Genomic DNA, 22763 nt, shown 5'->3' on the forward strand with positions numbered 1-22763 from the left:
TCGTACAGGGAGATCACAACTAAAATGTTAAGTTCCTTGGGGCAGTGATCAGTGGTTTGTGTTTGCTATTGTCTGTAAAGTGCCATGTACATTCATGATGATGATGGTGATAGACACAGCTGTCTGTTCAGAACCTTCAACTTTTCATGCATGGTTCCAGATTAGCAATTAAGTGATGACTTTGTATAACCATACTGCCTCGAAGTAACTGATGAGCAAGTTTGCTCCTTGCCACAATGCCTCAGTGTAGAATGGTGGTCCTACAAACAAGTTAATCTGGGACTGATTGGGACTGGGCCAAAATAAACTCATTCAAAATGAGATGGATTCTGACCAAGGCCCCATCAAAAGCATGAAAGACCCTAGAGGCGTTCCTGGGCCCCAGTCCTCCCCCTGGTGATCCCCTGCAAGCACACCCTTTCCAAAACTTACCTGGGAGAGAGGACTGGTAGCACAGAAGTTTTCTGCAGCAGAGCTGTCAGGCCTAAAGCCTGGATACTCTTACACTGCAGGGAGGGACCACTGGAAATACAGTTCTCATTGCTTCCTGGGTTAATCCATTGAGCCAAGAAACACTGATAAGTACATTTCTCTGGCTTTCTGGTGGTAAGAGATACATCTACTTCAGCATTAAAGTCCTGGCTATGGTCCCTAGTTAACAAAAATCTGTTTAGGGCTGGGGCTGACCTGTCATGAAAGAGTTTACCGTGGACTCCTAGACAATCAAGAATCTGACCCAAGAGCCAATCAGAACCAGGGCAAACCTACAACACTAGAGAAAAGTCAACCCTTGCCAAGCCTTCTAGGCTGGTCCACTGAGTTCCTGGCCAGAAGGAGCTGGATTCTGGTCCCAATCGATATGGCCATAAACTCCCCTTGCCACAACAAGAGAAGGACTGCCCAGGGCCCACAGTGATGGGATCTGAATCTAAGAGATGATCCTGATACAATGGTTCTGAGGACCTTTCACAGATCCTTCCTGTGCATGCCGCCAGAAAAAAAGAGCTGTGTTAACAGTCATATGGTCAAAAAAAGACAAATGTTTATAATCTAGGAGGGCAGAGTCTCCTTGGGTTCCTCTGCAGTTCATGTATTTAATAAGGAAGCTGTAGCTTGGTGACTTTGCTGCACTGTATCATTGTCTTAATGTTATTCTAAGGTGTCCTCAACAAGCATCTACACATCAGCGTTCTTGCCTTTGTACGGAAACAGCTGATCATCCCTAGGCTTGTTGCGTTGAGGAGACTCTGCTGTTTCGCCCTCAAAACCATCACTAAGGGCTCCAGTAACACTCCGGTAGGATGGAGGGATAGATTCTAAGGATGGTGACTGGGATTTGTCTGGAGTTCCGATATAATTTTCGTTCATCAGAAGCGCAATGAGACCTTCTTTTTCCGGAGCGTCTTCATCAAGGATGTCGCCATCACAGTTTTTATGGCGGTGCAAGAAACAGGCCTGCTTCATGGAGCGTTGGAGCATATGGCTCCGGAAGGCCCTCTGGATAACGGTAGCATGCACTTCTTCGTACTTCCGTCTGAGTGTGGTGGTGATTGGTTCGTAAGAAGCCTTGGATGGGTTGGCCGCCATGAATTTTTCCTCCATTTGTAGCTTAAGGGCGTCCATTTCCCCAGAGTCTCCAAGCACCCTTTTGGTGAAAGCAAAGAGAATGTCCAAACAGTGGATCCGGTCCCCACTCACCATGGGAAGGTCCATCGCTATCAGCTCAAGTTTATTTGGCTTAGGTATGCGCAAAGGTGCGGACAGAGTGTGTGCAAAGTCAGAAAGTTTCGAGTATGAAATGAACTGGGTTGCCAGCGGGTCAAACTTCTCCCATATTTCATAAAACATTTCAAAGTCGTCGTCACCCAAAGGTTCAGTGCTCTCTTCCGTGGCAACGTTGAAGTTCTCCAAAATCACGGCAATGTACATGTTCACAACGATGAGAAAGGACACAATGATGTAAGTAACAAAGAAAATGATGCCCACTGCAGCATTCCCACAGTCTCCCTTAGAAAAAGTTGAAGGGACTTTGAGGTTGGGGTCACAAAATGGTGGCCCAGAGTTTAAAATGGGGCTAAGGAGTCCATCCCAGCCAGCGGATGTGGTGATCTGGAAGAGGCAGAGCATGCTGTTGCCAAAGGTCTCAAAGTTGAACATGTCGTCAATCCCAGCTTCCCGGGCAACATAGGCAAAGTTGGCCATGCCAAAGATGGCATAAATGAACATAACCAGGAAAAGGAGGAGGCCAATGTTGAACAGAGCAGGCAAGGACATCATCAAGGCAAAAAGGAGGGTCCGGATTCCTCTGGCAGATCGGATGAGCCGAAGGATTCGTCCTATCCGCACCAAGCGGATCACCCGGAAAAGCGTCGGTGAAAAGGAAACCAAAATGCCAGAAAGCACATTGCCTGAAGGGGAAAAGCACATTGTGACCAGCTTGAATTTTACTGTTGAACAAGATTATTCCTCAGCAGCTGTCAACTCATGCTAACCCTTAATTGTTTGAAGTTAAAAGAAACTTGTTAATTGTTCCCCATCATAAAGATGGAGTCTACCTTTTTCCAGAGACCTTTAAAGATAGTTTTAGGGAGCTATCACTCTGAAAAGCCATGTGGTGTGTAATTCATTTGGGGCATGGTGCAGCCAACATTAAGCACTGTTACACAGGGCTGGGCAGAGGGGGGGCAGTGGGGCCAGTTGGCATGGGCCTACGATTTTGAGGGGGGCTACTCCAAGTCCCCCTGGGCAAAGTAGCTTGATTTTTCTGTTGTTGATGATGAATTTGCCCCAAGAAAAGCACGTAAAGCATTTCTGGATATGAAGAAGTGATGTCTTATATACATTTTGAATAAAAGTGCTTGCCATGAGCTTTTTTATAAATCGTTCTAGTTCATATGTATTTAGAACTGATTAAAAATACTTAATGAGCAGTTTGAAATGGGGCCTACTTTTCCCATCTGGCCTCAGCCTATTACCAGTTTTGCCCGGCCCTGCTGTTATACTCCCATTTCTCAGGGTTTCTCTATGATTTCTGGCCCTACACATCTAGAAGGACACAGCTCCTACCTGGACACTGCACACAGGTGCTTCCCATCCCTTCATCCACTGCCCTGTGCGTAAAGGGTAAAGAGTCTCTCCTCATCCGTGGCTATCCTTCTCCCCAGTCATTGGGGTCATTTCTTTTGACCTATGGTTGGCCCCTCACCTGCTTTACCTTGGTGTATCTTTAGTAAAGGAAGAGCCAGTGTGGTTAGAGCATTGGACTGGGACTTGGGAGATCCATGGCGGGGTCTCCACTCAGCCATGAAGCTCACTGGGTGACTTTGGGCCAGTCCCTGACTCTCAGCCTAACCTTCTTCACAGGGTTCTTGTGAAGATAAAATGGAAACGAAGAGGACCACATAAGCTGCCTTGCAAGAGAAACAAGGATGGGATACAGATGTAATAGTAAAATAAATATGTAAAGGAAGGCCCTCCAATTCCAAAAACCTGGCTGGACCTCATAGGTTCCTGAATCAGAGCTCTGAGCACTATCCTGCTCCCTTCTTGGAAGAGCTTTAGCAGGCTGGCTGACAGATACCAGGATGCCCATGCATTCACAGCAGCAGTGTCTCATCAATTCCAGCTAAGGATGTCAGAGAACTCTGCAATAGAATCAAGCGAGTTCAGGTTTTTAGGAATCGGACTCGCTGATTCTGCAACGGACCGGCTTTTCCCCAATGAGGTGGATTCCGTGGACTTGTGGACCATTTTTAGAACTTTCTGGAATTTTATGCAAATTTAGTAATACAAACATACGCAATGTAAAGCAAAAACAAAACAAAACACCTGGCTGATAATGTGCATATACCCCCCTAAGATAAAATGTGAAAATGCTCATTTTGGGGTGTGTGTGTGGAATTGCACATTTTGCAAACGCAAATTTGTGCCAATGTGAATTTCTGCAAATTTGGAAACTCAAAACAAATCCAAGTCCATCAATGAGCGGACAATGGAATGGAAGGCCCCTGACAACCCACAAAACACAGACGGAATGGATTTTACACAATCCGTACATCCCTAATTCCAGTCACAATCCATAGTTGCCAGAGAGCCCTCTGCAATGAAACTCCTGACACCACTGATTTTGGTGGGGAGGATTTGAGCATGTGCTTAAAATGAGGCTTACAATGCTTTCAAGCCGGGCCGGCCAGTCAAAAAACTAGTCAAGAGTCCATTGCCCTGTCGCCACTTACCAACAATGGACATGATCACAACAACCAGATCAAAAATGTTCCATCCGTTGGTGAAGTAGTAGTATCTCAGGGCCACCAGCTTCAGCACACACTCCGTTGTGAAGAGGGCAATGAAGAGGATGTTGATTTTTTTAAGGACATTGGTTTTCTCCGGGGATTGATTGTCGGCCTCCACCATCATGGCGACCATATTAAGGCAGATGAGTATCATGATAGCGACATCGAAAGCTTGGCGTGTTACAATGTCAAAAATGAATCCTTGAAATTTGTTCTGGAGGAAGGGGAGGAATACGATTGTTCAGAATTTGATGCAAAATGAGTATATTTGTAAAATTAGTTACTAGGTCTGTGAACAGCACACACTCACCCCAATTTTCTTCGGGGATGGATTCGGAGCTTCTGGGTCAGCCCCGATTCAACTTTGGGTGCTTCAGGCCAAGGTGCAATGCCAACTGAGAGTCCACTGGATTTCCCTCTCCTCCTCCTCCTCCTCCTCCTCCTCTTCTTCCTCGCTTGCCCCTGATCCCAGAGCTGCTTCCCCGTCCACCCAAGGGACTTACCTGAGCCATCCTTAATAAGAGATGTCATTTTAAAGGAAGATAGGGGCTTTGTAGTTAACTACATCTAAGTTCACAAACTACAGAGGCCATAAAGGTCCATTCCCAGAGTTTGCAACCTTAGATGTAGGAAACTACAGTGCCCCCCAACTCTTTTAAAATGGCAGTTCTCATCGAGGACACGTGGCTGCAGGTTGGCTGATGTAAGTATCGCAAGCAGGCAGGTTGCAGCAGCTTACCATTGCCTCAGAGCGAGCTGAAGCAATCCGAAGCTCTTCAGGCCCAGACCAATCCACTTCAGACCTCCTTGGCCCGATTCATTGATGATCCAGATTCGGACTGAAGTGGGCCAAATTGGCCTGCTTCGGTTCAGATTTGGGTTTGGCCCTGAGGTGGTACACAGCCCTATCATTTACCCTTACATATCATTCTCCTTCATTGATAAACCAAGACAAGAACTTATAGTATAATTTGCTCCAACCAGTAAAGGCAGCATGCTGGGAGTTGTGGACTATACAGGGGCCTAGGGCTGTGAAAGGAAATTGTGGATCCATCATATAATGGTGGATCCACCAGAAAATGGCCTCCGTGATTCATAAGAACATAAGAAGCACCATGCTGGATCAGACCAAGGGTCCATCTAGTCCAGCGCTCTGTTCACACACACAGTGGCCAACCAGCTGTCCGATGTGCTGTGTGAAGAAGCACTTCCTTTTATTTGTCCTGAATCTCCCACCAATCAGCTTCATGAGATGACCCCCACTAGGTTCTAGTGTTATGAGAGAAGGAGAAAAATGTCTCCCTATCCACATTCTCCATACCATGCATAATTTTGTATACCTCTATCATGTCTCCCCTCAGCCTCCTTTTTTCCAATTTAAACAATCCCAGTTGATGTAACATTCCCTTGTAGGGGAGATGCTCCAGCCCCTTAATCATTTTAGTTGCCCTTTTCTGCACTTTTTCCAGCTCTATAATATCTATAATAATTTTAGGTGTAGTGACCAGAACTGTACACAGTATTCTAAGTGTGGTCACACCATAGATTTGTATAAGGGCAGTACGATACTGGCCGTTTTATTCTCAATTCCTTTTCTTATAATGCCTAACATGGAATTTGCCTTCTTTACAGCGGCCGCACACTGAGTGGACATTTTCATCGAGCTGTCCACCACAATCCCAAGATCTCTTTCTTGTTCGGTCACCACCAGCTCAGATCCCATTAGGTTATACTTGAAATTGGGTGGGTTTTTTGCCCCAACGTGCATCACCTTACACTTGCTTACATTGAACCGCATCTGCCATTTGGATGCCCACTCTCCCAGCTTGGAGAGATCCCTTTGGAGCTCTTCACAATCCCTTTGTGTTTTAACAACCTTAAATAATTTGGTGTCGTCGGCAAACTTGGCCACTTCACTGCTCACTCCTAATTCCAGATCACGTATGAACAAGTTGAAAAGAAGTGGTCCCAATACCGATCCCTGTGGGACCCCACTATTTACTTCCCTCCATTGGGAGAATTGACCATTTATTCCTACTCTCTGCTTTCTGTTCTTTAACCAGTTACTGAGCTGAGGCTTGAGGCTTGCACAGCCCTAAGATTTATTTATTTATTACATTTTTATACCGCCCAATAGCCGAAGGTCTCTAGTCGGTTCACAAAAATTAAAACCATAATAAAACAACCAAAAGGTTAAAAACACAAATACAGAATACAGTATAAAAAGCACAACCAGGATAAAAACCATGCAGCAAAATTGATATAAGATTAAAATACAGAGTTAGAACAGTAGAATTTAAATTTAAGTTAAAACTAAGTGTTAAAATACTGAGAGAATAAAAAGGTCTTCAGCTGGCGACGAAAAGAGTACAGTGTAGGTGCCAGGCGGACCTCTCTGGGGAGCTCATTCCACAGCCGGGATGCCACAGCGGAGAAAGCCCTCCTCCTACTACTACTTTCACTTCACTCCCCATTACAGTAATATACTCGAATCAAATATGCCTCCAAAATTATATAGAAGTACCCTTAACTCTCAGCCCCAAGATTATATGCTGCCTTTACCAAATTGATTGGCTCACATCTATCAATCAACTATTGCTAGTAGATTAATCTCATTATTAAACAATGGAAGTTTGCAGCCCTGTTAATTTTTACAGTGTTGTTCTTTTGTAAACCTTTCACCTAGATAGAACAATGACTAGAGAATATTCTCACCTGCGGCCGTGGGATGGGTCTTTGGGGTTTCTTGGATCCCAGTTTTTTCATGGCATTATAATACTTTTTCTGTTCTTCTGTCATGAAGATGTCTTCTCCACCAAAGTACAAGGAGATAAATGCAGCTTATATTATTAAAGGCAGGTTATACATTGTTTCAACTCCAAAATTCTAACTTCAAATAATTATTATATTTCCTTTTCTTTGTGCTATGCCTTATTATACCCCATACTAGAACAGAGGCCCTTTATACACCTAAGGGTTATCCCAGGCAAATGGAGGGGTTGTCCCTGCCTGCTCCTGGGATCCCATGTGTCATTTGGATGCACAGCGATGATCCCGGGACGATCCCGGGGGGGAAAAGCAGCTGTAGAAATGGCTAGAGTCCCATATGTCAAAATATTGTTATTTTGAAAGCCAATATAAATGAACCAGGAACATCAGCCACGAGAGAAGCTGGACTTAGACTGGAGCATTCTAAATCTAACTGTTATGAAAGTCCAAGTCCAAGTCAAGTTTATTGTAATTAGCAACCAGCCATTATACAGTTTCACATAGATGCGTTACATTCATTCATCCCCTCGGCCTTTGTGCACAAGAGGAGGGCCAGCACCAGAAACGTAGCAGTTCTAAAAGTTACATATTTATTAAAACCATTCAAGAAAAAACACAGCTTTTCAAGGGATGATCTCCCATTCATCCAAACTAGCAAGGGGAGGGCCAGGATCTCTTCTCGATCCTCCCAGAGTGCAGGACACGGAATAGCAGGCTCAAGTTAAAGGAAGCCAGATTCCAGCTGGACATCAGGAAAAACTTCCTGACTGTTAGAGCAGTACGACAATGGAATCAGTTACTTAGGGAGGTTGTGGGCTCTCCCACACTAGAGGCCTTCAAGAGGCAGCTGGACAACCATCTGTCAGGTGTGCTTTAGGGTGGATTCCTGCATTGAGCAGTGGGTTGGACTCGATGGCCTTGTAGGCCCCTTCCAACTCTGCTATTCTATGATTCTATGATTCTAAAGATATAAATTTTCCTACTGTTCGAATAGATTTGGCATTCTAAAATAAAGTGAAGATAAAAGTTTGCAAGGACAACCTCTGGCTTCCTTGGGGATACCCTGGAGGCACCCCGTACGGTCTGGCAAGGGGAGTACATTTAACCTTACTGTTCTCTTCTTAACAGAGGGTGAATCAATCAGATATTTTGGAATGTTAAGGAAAGAAGGGGCTAAGTGCTTATATAGCTTATTAAACACGTAAAGTGGATTGGGGCAAGGTTTTTTTTTTTAATTATTGTTCATTATTTTATTTTTTTATGATTTATACATAACCCACTTAAAAAAACAACATCTCTGCATTAAAAACATGAAACTGTACTTATTCACATGAACCTTCAGATAAAGTAAATTGATTCCTTTGTGTGAGGCTCACATAAGTTCTCTTATAGTGCTCTTATCCCATCCTACATGGCCCCCATTTTCTTTCCATCCTCAATAAACTTCATGCACAGAGGCTGTCCATTTAATGGTAGCCCTCTACCTATTTCTGTTCTTAGACCTCACTTTCCAGAGGTGCAGGAAAACAGAAAAACCTAATCGGGATACTTATCTTTTTCTTTTGCTGGTTGAAATTGTCAATAATGACGCCGACGAAAAGGTTCAGCGTGAAAAAAGAACCAAAGATGATAAAAATCACAAAATACATGTACATGTATTTGCTGTGTTCCCATCTGGGCTGGCGTTCGACCTGCAAACGCGAAAAACAAATTGAATATTCGGAAGTGGGCGGGCGGGCTGGCAGTGCAGCTGATGGGCGGCTAAGCTGGAGGGCCCTAGGCACAGTGCTAATCTGGGGTTTAGGAACGCAGGCCAAAGTTGCTTTACTAAGAGATCACTGCTGTGGATGCTGCTGGGTAGCTGCGAATCTATGACTCAACCTTTGTGGGAAATGTTTACAAGTAGGAAGCAGAAATTGGGCAAGGGGACTTTATAGCTGGCATCTTCGTCCCTCACAAATCTCCAGTGGCTCCGATATCCGTGGAGAGGTGGATCTGTTCCGGGTTTCAGTCAGAATTCTAGAGGAGTTATCCAGGGTGTTTAATCCAAGAGCATAAATCCTGCTCATTTCATGCCCTGCAACCCCTCCAAATCACACCACTGCCACCATTCAGTAATTAAGCTTTTAAAAAGCTTAAATTGGTGCCTTGGGTGGAAGACAATGAGGAAAGGCAGCTGGGGAGGGAAGGAGAAGGAGAGACAGGACATTTCTACCTAAGGCTTTTATCTCACACCTTTACCTGGGCTTCTGCTTCCGAATTCTTTGTGGAATTAAGATTGGCTCCATTACGTGTGCTTTCCCCCACTTGGGGTTTTCTTTCTCTGCCTTTCTATATGTTTCATTATGCAGCCACTAGATGGTGCTGTGGTATAGCAGAATTGCACAACTACGTGGAGAGTTTCATAGTGCCAGTCAGGATATACCATCCTTTCCCCGTTAAGAAAAACAAAAATGTGATAATGGTCACAAAGCACAGGAGAGGTCCTGGAGGAGGACAACGTCATATAAAGGACTCACAAAAGAGAGAAAGTGAGACAGAAATTGGGAGGTGGGAGAGAGAAGGGGAGTGTCAATTACTCTGTGTGTGTGTGTGTGTGTGTGTGTGTGTGTGTGTGTGTGTACATGCAAGAATGTTTGTAGGAGTGTTTGTAGGAGAAGAAGAGCAAATATGGGATGGCTCTGTGGGATGGATCACCACCCCATTTGTACCAGCCACATCCACTTTTGACTCTGGCCACACCTACCACTAGCATGTGGACCCCGGAAGGTTGCTCATGCAGGAGCATGGCCCATGGGCCAAAAATGGATCTCCACCCTGTGCTACATATTAAACCATCCTCTTCCAACTCACTGCCTGCTGTAGAGAGGGGGCATGGTTGGGGAATAAGAACATCAGAAGAGCCCTGCTGGATCAGACCAAGGGTCCATCTAGTCCAGCACTCTGTTCACACAGTGGCCAACCAGCCATTGGCCAGGGACCAACAAGGCAGAGTGCTGAACACTCTGATATCAGGAAGTCCCGGTAAGTTCCATTAGAAGCTACAAGGAGAAAGAGGAAGAACTAGACACACAGCTGCCCTTTTCAGCAGTAGCCACACATTTAATTTAATGTTAAGTTTGGCTCTGAACAGACTCCTTTATATTACTATTGTGCAATTGTACAGGAGAAAATGCTTGCTAAGATCAGCCAGAAGCAAAGAATGAAAATGTGCATTTCTGTAACTTACATCTACCGAATCTACTGCCGCATACATGATGTCCATCCAACCTTTGAAAGTTGCCTAGAGAAAAACAGACTAGGATAAACACGATAAAGACATGCCGACGGGAGTACTGAAGGAGGGAAGAGAAACGGGATCACTGAATTCTTTGCATCAGTCTTTAATCAAAATATATTGGACCCGTAAACATTGCCTCTGAATAAGAATGGAGTGCATTGTGCTCTAAAACAGTGGTTCCCAAAGTGGGTGGTACTGCCCCATTGGGGGGGATTGTATAGGGGGGCGCTAAGAGCAGGGGGCATGCAAGGTGATCTTTTCTGAGAAGCACCTCTCCAGAAGGTCTTAAAACCCAGGGACATTTTTATGGGAGAAAGTAGTTTGGTCCCAAGCCATATAGGGGAAGAATCCACACATGTATTAATACTGTTTAAGAAGAGTTCTTTTAACGGTGAATTGAAATGTTTCAAAAGCACCAAAACGCTAATGAAGAGACATACCCTGCTTGGTGTGCCCTGCCATGCCACGTTCGTTCTCTTTTCCCTCCCTCCCTTGGCGAGCCTGCGGCGGGTGCTTCCCATTTAAAGGGGCCGCGCGCAGTATGGCCCCTTTTTCATTCTCAGCTCAGCTCCTCCGCCCAGCTGCCACTGCTCAGCCTGGGCGTCCAGACCAGCAGGATCCAGAGGAGTGTGCCCCCTTTAAATAGGAAGCACCCGCCCCAGGCTTGCCAAGGGAGGGAGGCAAAAAAGAGCAAATGCCTCTGTTTTGCAGCCGGCATGGCGGGGCACACCAAGTAGGGTATGTCTCTTCATTAGCGTTTTGGTGCTTTTGAAACATTTCAATTCACCATTAAAGGGACTCTTCTTAAACAGTATTAATACATGTGTGGATTGAGGAGGGTCTTGTTGGCAGCACAGCTCCAGACAACGCGGGCTGATGGAGCGCCTCTCCTGGTAGGACCCTACCCAAATATACTACACTCATCATCTAAGGCCCTGTGATATCTAATATTCTTGCTAAATGACTATCAGACTTTGAAAAGATGATATCACTGGATCAAGTTCATCAATTATGTTTAACTGAATAAACTAAAAAAATGTAATTGGATTTTGAATAAATATTCAATTAATTGTTACTGTTTTGAATTTTATTGTTATTATGTTCCTTAGTGGGTCGTTGAAAACTGCTATTCTGAATAATGATTTTTATAGTGTAGGGTAGGGGACACTGGGCATGAGTTTGTGGAACCAAGGGGACGGTGACCTTAAAAAGTTTGGGAACCACTACTCTAAAACTTACCACTTGAAGAAGAGCCAGGTAACCAGAGCCCACGTTGTCAAAATTCACTTTAACATTTGTCCAGTATAATCTCCCAGTATCATTGTATATCTTGCAATCCCGCCTTCTCTTAATAGCAGTCTCGTTTATAGAGGCGTTGGTGTCGGTCAGGTTAACACATTTTCCGAACTTCCCTGCAAACAGGCTGACTCCCACAATGCTGAAGATGAGCCAGAAAATGAGGCAGACCAGAAGGACGTTCATAATGGAAGGGATGGCGCCCACGAGGGCGTTGACCACCACCTTTGAGGGAGGAGAAAAGGGGGAAAGGATGGAGGACGTGAATGGAATGAAAGGGGGAGGAGAATGAAAACAGCCAATGAGGAATGAGGAAAAAAGACACTCCAAGTGTCAGACAATTAAATAATGACTGGTTGAGTAATCATCTTCATTCTGATATATTAGCAAAACCTCAATACAGTTGCCATTTCTTAAAAAAAAAAACCTTATTAAGGGCGCAATGCTATGCATGTTTAGACAGGAAAAAAGTCCTGTAATTACCAGCATTCCCGAAACTTGAAAATCCCCATAATACTCTGTCTATCTGAGTAAGCATTCTATAGTCCATGAAAGCTTATGCCAGAATAAATGTGTTTTCTTTAAGGCACCCCAAGGCTTTTTGTTACTTTTGCTGTAAATAAAGTTTCTTTGCAGAAGGTGGAGGCATACGAGTGGAGTGAATGAGAAGCAAGAGGATGGTGTGTGTGTTTTTCAAATGTCGAATGTTGAATATAACTTATAAGAGTTGGTGCCAGTCTTTGGGATCCCTCCCCAGGGTCTCTAGAAGAAAAATTTCCAAGTATGATACCGGATGCACTTTGCCTCCACTACACATGCATGTAAATGAGTACACACATTGATGCAATGCACAGATGGCCATTCTACCTGCTAGTGTAATTGTCTTAGCACTATGTTCACTATTATGAACATAGTATAACTATATTTTTTTTTCTAATTTAGAATAATTTACTTTATTTTATTATATTTATATTTTGCCTTTCCTCCAGGTGCTAAATATATCCCAGAGAGGAAGAAATAGCCAGAGAGAGAAGGAGAGAGAGAGAGAGAGAGAGAGAGAGAGAGAGAGAGAGAGAGAGAGAGATTTCAAGTGTGTTTATGTTTTCTACAACCATAGCTAGATGGGCAATATCCCAGGGCGATCCCCGGGATTGTTCCTGTGAATCCACATGACGCACAGGGGATCCCGGGAGAAGGGAGATATGATCCCTCCCTTGGCCCAGGTCCTCATTCTATACGAGCTGCGCGATGTCAAGGGCGTTGAACCCGTCGTAGCTGCCATTTTTTTTAAAGGGCCAGAGCTGGAGTACACGCACGGTCCAGCGAAAATTAAAAGTTAGGGGGGGGGAAAGACCCGACCCCTCTCCCCACCCCACCCCTGATAGCCCTGGACTCCCCCCATCCATGGCTCCTTCCGTCTGATGACCCCCACTACTCGTGGGGAAGAGGGAAGAAGCTGGGACGGGCACTCACACCACCCGCGGTCCTCGGGATTGTCCCAGGACCGCATGTAAAACCGGGATAACTGAGGTCTCAATTATTTATTTATTTATGTATGTATGTATTTATTTAGAATATTTATATACCGCTCCCCATTGAAAAATTTCAAAGTGGTGTACAAGGTAAAATGAAAATAAAAACCGAATAAAATAGTTAAAACAAAATTTAAAAGAAGCAGTAACAGTAATCCGAGGCTGCATGTTAAAGAAAGGCTTCTTGGAATAAAGATGTTTTCAGGAGGCGTCGAAAGGAGTACAAGGTCGGAGCCTGCCTGACCTCCAGAGGCAGGGAATTCCACAGGAGGGGGGCCACCATGCTGAAGGCTCTTCCCCTGGTGGATTCCAATCGGAGGATGGATCTATGTGGAACCACCACCAGCAGGCCCTTGGATGACCTCAGTGACCGGGCAGGTTGGTAAGGGAGAAGGCGCTCTCTCAGGTATCCTGGGAAATTATCCCAGGGAAATGGAAGGATCTTCCCTCCCTGATCCCGTAATTCCCCGTGCATCATTTGGACACACAGGGATCATCCTGGGATCATCCCTTCATAAATGATGGTGTAGAAAGGGCCAAAGTCTCCTGAGCATCACTCACCAGCAATATGGCACCTGCCCACAAGCTACTCATGATTCATGTAAAGACTCTCATCTACCCTCTGGGAATCCATGTTCCAGTCCTCAAATCCCCTTTATCACTCTCACCCCTCAGTAACTTTCAAAAGAAGCAACTTAGGAATCAAAGACCCTTTCAAAGAGTCCATGTTCAAGGGTGGCTTGTATTGTTTTATATTGTTTTACCTGTTTATATGTTTTTATCTGTATGCCGCCCTGAGATCCCAGTGATATAGGTCAGGATACAGATGTTTGAATAACTAATAAATAAGATAAATATTCATCTTACCCTCATCCCTTCAAATCGTGACAGGGCTCTTAATGGCCTCAAAGCTCGCAGAGTCCTTAAGGATTTCATGGGTCCTATGTCAGACTTCCCTGTCAGGCTTGCTATGAGGGTAACTAAGGAGACCTGAAGAAAGAGTAGAGTGGGAAAATTTTGAACATAAGGAATAAGAAAACAATTTCATTACATATCTTATTTCCCTCCCCACCACACATAAACATACACATACAAAGAAAAGGGGTTTTATTTCTGGATGCGGGGCAACCATGGCACGAAACATTAGGAAGAGAAATCGGGAGAACTGACGCAACTAGAGGAGATATTTCCCAGGTAAAAATATACTTAGTTGGGCTGAGTGTGGATGTAGTCCATAGTGAAGTCAATGTAATCCATCCCACAGAATTGTTTAAATGCAGTACTTACATCTACAATTAGGAAATCAAGCCAGCACCAGGCATTGGTGAAATATTTGTGGAATCCATAAGCCACCCATTTCAGCAACATCTCCAGGGTAAAGATGTAGGTAAATATCTTGTCTGCATATTCCAGTATGGTTTTAATATTCTGTCTGTCACTCAGGTAAATATCTTCAAATGCCTGAAATAAGAAGGCATCTCGCTTGCTAATCAACAAATAGGACTTTTAAGCAGCAGAATGCTTTGCAAATGTCAGCTACAGAATGCTTTACAATGGGGGTGTGCATGGACCCCCTGCTCCGCCCCGCGGGCCGATCTGAAAATTTTGGATTGGCCCGCTCCGCTCCACCCATACTCCGCTCCTCTTCGCCACGGAGCTCCGGCTCCGAATCGGAGCTCCGCAGTGGAGGGGAGTGGCGCCAGGTAAGGCCGGGAGAGGAGGGCGGGAGGTTTACTGGGCCCTGCCGCCTTCGCTGCCCGTGCGGTGACGGCGGCAGAGCCCGGTAAGGGACCAAGGGGGAGGGGGGCCTTACCTGCCTCCATCTGCGCTCCATCGGCGTCTTCAATTGAGCCCGCGGTTCAACCAGGAAGTCTGGGCCGCAAGCAGCCCAGACTTCCTGGTTGAACCGCGGGCTCAATTGAAGACGCCGACGGACCGCGGACGGAGGCAGGTAAGGGAGAGGAGGGGGGGTTACCGGGCCCTGCCGCGTTGCCGCATGGGCGACAGCGACAGCGGCAGGGTCCGGTAAACCCCACTTACCTTTCCGGCGGAGCTCCGGATCGAGGCGAAGGATCCGCCTTCACCTCGATCCTCTTCGTCACGCTCCGCCGGCCCCCCAATCCTCTTCGCCTCTGCCTTAAGGGCAGGCTAAGCCCCCCGCTCCGCTTCTAATTCGCCGGTCCGATTAGAAGCGGAGCACATCCCTACTTTACAACCTCTACTCAGGGCTGTGTGCTTAGCATAATTTTGTGGTCACAATTCACAAGCATAGTACTAGTGGTCATTTATTTTGTGTTTTTGGAGTGCTATACCATGCTCATTGCTAGGGCTGTGCATCACCTTGGGCCAAACCACTGAATCTGAGCACAGGTGGGCTGAATATGAGGTGGTACCGGGTCAGCCTGCGGCACCCAGAGGCAAAGTGGATCAGATCCAAAGGGCCTCAAGGTACCTCAGGCTAATTCAGGTTAGTGGCGAGTCACTCTCCCCTCCTGCCCACCCATGCAGGAAAGATGGTGCAAGGCCAACTGTGTGTCCATTGGACTTCCCTCCTTCCCTCCTCCCCTCTCACCCCCCAAACCTAGAGCTGCCACCTGCAGGACTTACCTTTACCATTTGTCCTCCTCCTCCATTGGAGCCAAGATTTAAAAGTAGATGGTGGCTCTGTTGTTTTCATAGATCTATGGTTGCAAATCATGGTGGGCACGAAGGGCCATTTCCGTAGTTTGCAGCTGTAGAACTATGAAAACCACAGAAACCCCTGTCTTACTTTTAAATTGCCGTTCTAATGGAGGAGGATGGTTGGCAAAGTTAAGTGCCACAGGTGGCGGCTCCAGTCTTGGGGGGAGTGGGGAGGGAGGGTGAGCAGGGAGTCCAATGGGCTGACCTGCTTTAGGGGGCCTAATCTCGCTTCGGATTCAGTTCCGAAGCGAGGCGGCTCAGCCCCGAAGCACCCCGAGTCAAATTGTGGCCACATCGCTTGCATATCTGTTGATTTGCTGCTTAAACTCCAGTTTGACATGCTTGAGAATCAAATGTGTTAACATACCAGAGCGCCACTGCTCAGCAGAATCATGAACACAATAAAGCTTTCAAACCAGTTGTGTTCTACAATTTGGTAGCATGTCTTTCTTAGATTCCACCACAGTTTGCCCGGAAACTTTGTGGTATTCACTGAACACCAAGCATAATGTTGAGTAAATCCTGAAAGAGACACAGAAGGAAAAGTGCACATTTTGGGGTCGGTGCAAACCTTGTGCAGCTTATTATGGGTAAGGCCACTTTCTGAACTAGAAATTCCAGCTTGCAGCCTGCAATCAATGATACTTCATAGCCATAAACCAGAACCACACATTAGAAGAAGTACAGAGTGGCCATTTTGGTGATGGCCCTAGGAGTCCGAAGTTATGGCACTCTGCCAAGAGCAAATTGACTCAGCGAATCCTTACTTTCTGGGAAGCAATTACGCGGCTCCTTCAATTCCTCTGCTAGTTCAGGGATATGCTTCAAAAATTCATCATGGTCTATTAGGTCCACGCTGCTTCCTTCTGAACAGCTGACAATGTCTTCATTCTACAAAAAGAAGACGCCGTGAAGGTTTCCTTTAGGCCAGGCACTTGGGAGTCCCCTGTCTAAACGCATGGATAAGACATATCACATTTTGAATGTCGGAATGAAATGTCAGCACCAAAAGAGGGGTTCAGAGTGTCTGAATTAGCATGAAGTACCCTCAAGAAATGAAGAGGCACGCACAGTCCAAGGAAGGTATTCACAGAATCCTAGAATAGTAGAGTTGGAAGGGGCCCATAAGGCCATCGAGTCCAACCCCCTGCTCAAGGCAGGAATCCACCTTTAAGCATCCCTGACAGATGGCTGTCCAGCTGAGCCTGTGTTTGGATTTGACTTCAACAAACTTTCAATTTGGCACGTCGTGATGGTTGCATTGTTTCAGTTCTACGTCCAGTGCAGGTGGGTGGCTCCAATTTCAGTGGGACTGTGAATCCATTCTGGGAATCACTCCAAAGTTGCTGTCCAAGGTGACGAACCTATTTTGGGGATAGGGTTCAGCACCGTGGATATCTTCTTTAGAGTTCCGGCTGGTTCTGACTGAAAGCCAGAATGGATTGACAGCCCCACCAGAATCGGAGCCACCAGCCTCCACTGCCTAAATCTACCGTGCAACCTAAATCCCCAAATTCCGCGATCAAAGCATGCTGCCACCCAGATTCTCACTGGCATCTCTCCTCTTTTTTACATTACCTCATCTCGTTTTGGCGATAAGGAGCCATTTTCCCTCTGCACACTTAATTCCCCGGGAGAGGAGATTTCGGATGTTCGACTCCAGGCATCCGAGCTCTTGGTTCGGTCTCCTCTCAGTCGCAAGTGGTTTTCCTCCTGAGGGTAAATCACAGGAATTTGCACTCGAGACCATTGCATTTCTACACAAGGCTGTTTAATCTGCTGTATCTACTTTCAGTTTCATTGCAGAACTGAGATTCAAGCACTACAGAAAGAGTATTTCCTTTCCTGCTTTTCCATTACATAACCCCTAGGTGGCACTCTGGTATAGTGGACTAGCACAAATGCACAAGTGGAAAACCATTTTCTTTCACTTTCACAAATAATGCCGCATTTCCCCTGCTCTAGAACAAAACAAACCCTCACCAAAAGTGCTGCTTAAAAACAGAAGCCAAACTGGGGTGTGTGTGTGTGTCACAATACTGTCTGTGAGTATGGAGTGACGAGTGCACGACAAATGCCTTATGTAGAAAAGCTGAATGTCATATTGCAAGGTGGCAAAATAGTGGGGAAGCAGGATGAGACACTGCAGACCTGCTTTGGTATGATCCTGTCCTGCAAGATTTTGCAGGGAAGCATGGCTTTGGGCTGGCTCCTTACCTGCTTGGTATATTCTATCTCCACGACTTCACCCCGCTTCTCACCGGCATCTTCAGAACCCTCGCTATCGGATTCGGCATCGGCAATAGGAACACAGATGAACACACTGGGATTGTGGATGAAATCCTCCAAGTTATTCACTGAGCACCTCTCCCCATTTTTCTTATTCTTTCCATTGACATAACTCTCTTTAGAAAGTAGTCCCTCTTTTTTCAGCTCCAGACCATTTTTCTCGGAGTCGCATTTGATTTTATTCTGGGGGGCTTTCCTCTTGAACCCAAACGCTTTGAAACAAAAAGTCAGGACGGCCTGTTTCGCTGCATGGAGACCCCTGTGGATCCGAGTAAAGGCAATCTTCAGGTTGTTTGTTTCTCTGTCTTCCTCGGGGAGTTGGATGAGGTTGTCAGCACTGAAGGAGTTCAGCAGTAGTGCAATGAACAAATTGAGGACCTCAAAGCAACGGAAAAGCAAGTGTTTAACCAAATCTTTAGTACGATTATCATTTATTTATTTATTTATTGCATTAATATCCCACCATTTTTTTCATCCAAGGAACCCAAGGCAGCGTACATAATCCTCCTCCTCTCCATTTTTATCCTCACAACAACAACCCTGTGAGGTTGGTTGGACTGAGGCCATGGCTAGACCAGGCCTATATCCCGGTATTGTCCTGGGATCATCCCTGTGCATCGAAGTGACACACAGGGGACCCTGGGAGCAGGCAGGGACGACCCCTCCATTTGCCTGGGATAATCCTTAGGTCTAGCTAAGGCTTGAGAGTCTGTGACTGCCCCAAAATCACCCAGTGAGCTTCTGTGGCCAAGTGGGAACTAGAACCCAGTTCCCCTGACTTCCAGTCCAACACTTTAGCCACTACACCAAAATATTTCTTTTTCCAGAAAAGAAATGAAAATACCCACTAGAATATATATGTATGGGTGGGTGGGGGATCAGCCACCAATACAGACTATGTATATCTATATCTCTATATATCTTCTTATGATATGCCTTTCATGGAAACTGGGCTGGACTTGATAGACTACTGCCTTCAGCACAGGGCTTGTGACTGCATGAGCCAAATGCTGTACCAGGACGGGAGTGGGAGGAGAGCAAGCCGGCAAAGTTTGCCCCCTGTTCGCCCTTCCTCTTCTGTGCTCTTCACTACTGCCACTAAGTGAAAGTGACATTTATCCTCTGATGTTATTGTCTCCTATGGGTTAGGGTGACCATATGAAAAGGAGGACAGGGCTCCTGTATCTTTAACAGTAATGTCGGAAAGGGAATTTCAGCAGGTGTCAATTGGAGTGGGTGAAATTCCCTCTTCATCACAACAGTTAAAGCTACACTAGCTCTAGTAGAGTGGCCAGCTACAAAAGAGGGCAGGGCTTCTGCAGCTTTAATTTCACCCTCTTCATTTGACACCTGCTGAAATTCCCTTTTCTACATTACTGTTAAAGATACAGGAGCCCTGTCCTCCTTTTCATAGGGTCACCCTTCTATGGGTGCTTTCCCAGTCAACTCACACTGCTGGGTAGATTGGGACGGCAATGATATATGAGGTCAAAATGAAGCCATCAGAACGAGGCTAACCCAACACTAAATTTTGTTGTTGTTTTCTACAAGTGTTGAAGAGCAGCAATTATATAGTTCTTGTAATTATAATCCTGGGAGTGGCATGGGTTGGGCGAAGGGGAGAGGACAGAGTCATAAAATAGCTTTAGTAGCTTAAACATAAGAGCAATTAGGATATGAAAACAATGTGTAAAAATGCAAACCGGCTATTTCTCGGCTTCTGACAAGTCCTTGAAATAAAGCCATGCATTTTCTGTTCACCCTTGTCCTTAGAAAGTATAGCTTCCAAAGTTCTTGCTTTCAGCTCAGCTTCTTTTGTCCCTGGTGTCTGGGTCCTCTGTAACACTCTCAGTCCGAGCTTCTTTCTCCTGATGATTTCTCGCTCCTGAGATCTTCTTTGCCTGCTTGCCAGCTTCACTTATAGGTAGCGTTCTATCTCTCCCTCAACAGAAGGGCAACGTAAATTTTGTTGTGTTTCTGATTCTCATAGTGGACCCATTCAGTCAACACACTAAGTCATGGTTAGGCTGCTAACCCTTTTGGAGCAAATGGTGAGTGAGCGTGTTTAAACCATGGTTATGTAGCCACCACGGTTAGGAATGGGTCACATTGTTAGACAAAGGTTCTTTGCCCAGGGGCGAGATCTAATTAGCCCCAAAGCACGACTCTACTTTCACAACGACAGAGGGTTCAAAAAGCGCTTTATTGATTTAAATCAAGATCTGAGCTCTAAAAAAAAAGGCGAATGGTCAGACAAAGAAATCGAAAGTTAAGTTCCCTTATATAGTTAGTGTCTGGGCTTTGCCCAGTGACAGTGTTAGCTATTCAGAACGTAACGTTTAGCATAACAGTTATCTTGCTCTGTACTCCTTTCGTCTTACAAAAACCAACACTGTTCCTTTGTTCCACATCAACAATGACCTTCTAGGCCAGAGCTGGAAGTAACTGTTTTTGTTAGATAAAGGGGGAAACAAGCTGACACCTATGGATAGACATGACTTCTCGCTTGCTGTGAAATGGCTGCAATTCTACTTCTTTTCTAAAATGGCTTCACTTTGGCTAACATAGCTCTCTTTTTTCTAACAACATGGCACACTAAGTCATGGTTCACATGACATGCTAAGCCATAATGTTTAGCTCAAAATGCTTAACTACCATGGCTTAGGGTGATATTTAAGGGAGGGCAATTTTCATAGAATCATGGAATAATAGAGTTGGAAGGGGCCCATAAGGCCATCGAGTCCAACCCCCTGCTCAATGCAGGAAGCCACCCTAAAGCATCCCTGACAGATGGCTGTCCAGCTGCCTCTTGAAGGCCTCTAGTGTGGGAGAGTCCACACACACCCTAGGTAACTGGTTCCATTGTCGTACTGCTCTAACAGCCAGGACGTTTTTCCTGATGTCCAGCCGGAATCTGGCTTCCTGTAACTTCAGCCCATTATTCCGTGTCCTGCACTCTGGGATGATTGAGAAAAAATCCCGGCCCTCCTCTGTGTGACAACCTTTTAAGTATTTGAAGAGTGCTATCATGTCTCCCCTCCATCTTCTCTTCTCCAGGCTAAACATGCCCAGTTCTTTCAGTCTCTCTTCATAGGGCTTTGTTTCCAGGCCCCTGATCATCCTGGTTGCCCTCCTCTGAACACGCTCCAGCTTGTCTGTGTCCTTCTTGAATTGTGGTGCCCAGAACTGGTCACAATACTCTAGATTTTGGGGGCGGCACCAATGGAGGCTTTCTTAAATGCTGGGAATTGTAGGGCTTCTGTTCCTGTCCAAACATGCAGAGGATTGGACCCTTAAAATGCCATCTTTTAAGAGGGAAAGGAGTGAGGAGAAGTCCAGGACAGTGGCTTCAAAATGCTGCCCTCCCACTTCCTTGTAACATCTGCTATTTTAAAAGAGTAAGTCGCAAACCATTTTCAAAAACATTTCCCCATTTCACAAATGCAGCTAAGCAAAAATGTTGACGATGGGGGGAAAGCATCCAAAGGTAGTGGAAAACTCACCACTAAATTTCCAATCACCATGACCAGCAAGAAGACAACGAGGCACATGGATTGGTCAGCCACCACCATGCAACTCCACATGGTCTCAATCCATTCTCCGCACAGAATCCGGAAAATAATGAGGAAGGAGTGGAAAAAATCCTGCATGTGCCAGCGCGGTTTGCAGATCGTGGAGATTTTGCAGCGGTTGGCCTTATAGTTGCTCCCAAAGAGTTGCATGCCAAAGACGGCAAATATAAAAACGATAATGGCCAGGACAAGAGTGAGGTTGCCCAGAGCATCCACTGAATTTAAAATGATTTTAATAAGGTTGTTTAAGGTTGGCCAAGACTTGGCCAACTTGAAGACTCGCATCTGTTGGAAAGGAAAGGACCACATTGTTAGATCACAGAAGGCATCAGGCTGTACTGTTAAAGGAAGGGTTAGAAAAGATGGCCAGTTTCCATATTTGTGATCAGTAGCTCACAAATTCTATCCCTCTGTTCAGATTCATCTTGCCGATTCATCTTCAGTTGAACATATCACACTGGCTGCAACTGGATGCAGTGGAGGCTGGTGGCTCTGATTTTCAGTGGGGCTACAAATTCATGCTGGGCTTCAATCAGAAGCAGCCAGAATGCTAAAGGACCTATCCAAGGTGCTGAACCCCACACCAAAATAGGTCCAGCACATTGGATAGCCCTTTTAGAGTTCTGTCTGAAAGCCAGAATGGATTTACTGCCCCCACCGAAATCGGAGCACCAGCCTCCACTGAATGAGCATCTCGATAAACCATGGTTCATCATGATGGGAATGAGCCTCAGCAAGCCTCAGGCTTGCACACTCCCCCTTCCTCCTCTGGCCATGTGCAGAAGACAGGAAGCTTTTAACTAACTGTAGGTTAGTCTTATCCTAAACTGTGTGTAATCTTAACTATAGTTTGTTGACACAAGCCAGTTTCATTATAGAGGGTATGAAGTTGGCTACTTTCAAACAAAGCATAGTTACAATTAGCCACAGTTTATTGGCTTTGGATGAAATGTCAAAGTGAAGTTAATCAACAATGGAAGCAAAAACTTCCACACTCCAACTTGCAGCCATGCTAAAGGAGATAGGGACATGCGAACCTGTGGTTTATTGG

General features: G+C 45.5%; 1 protein-coding gene across 1 annotated transcript in view; it reads right to left on the minus strand.

Annotated features, from left to right (window-relative positions):
* Positions 1–520: 520 nt before the first annotated feature.
* Positions 521–22763, minus strand: part of LOC134398770 (sodium channel protein type 5 subunit alpha-like) — a 50937-nt gene continuing 28694 nt past the window's right edge. Inside the window, exons 15-27 of the mRNA XM_063126271.1 lie at positions 21644–21997; positions 18069–18518; positions 17430–17564; positions 16619–16742; positions 16219–16373; positions 14457–14630; positions 14037–14159; positions 11581–11862; positions 10291–10344; positions 8615–8752; positions 7008–7112; positions 4236–4506; positions 521–2408 (exon numbers count right to left, since the gene is read on the minus strand). Coding sequence (XP_062982341.1) covers positions 1177–2408; positions 4236–4506; positions 7008–7112; positions 8615–8752; positions 10291–10344; positions 11581–11862; positions 14037–14159; positions 14457–14630; positions 16219–16373; positions 16619–16742; positions 17430–17564; positions 18069–18518; positions 21644–21997 — 3597 coding nt within the window. The 3' untranslated portion in view covers positions 521–1176. The remainder of the gene's footprint in view (positions 2409–4235; positions 4507–7007; positions 7113–8614; positions 8753–10290; positions 10345–11580; positions 11863–14036; positions 14160–14456; positions 14631–16218; positions 16374–16618; positions 16743–17429; positions 17565–18068; positions 18519–21643; positions 21998–22763) is intronic.

This window comes from Elgaria multicarinata, chromosome 1 (assembly GCF_023053635.1).
Source record: "Elgaria multicarinata webbii isolate HBS135686 ecotype San Diego chromosome 1, rElgMul1.1.pri, whole genome shotgun sequence".
Taxonomy (NCBI): Eukaryota; Metazoa; Chordata; class Lepidosauria; order Squamata; family Anguidae; genus Elgaria; species Elgaria multicarinata.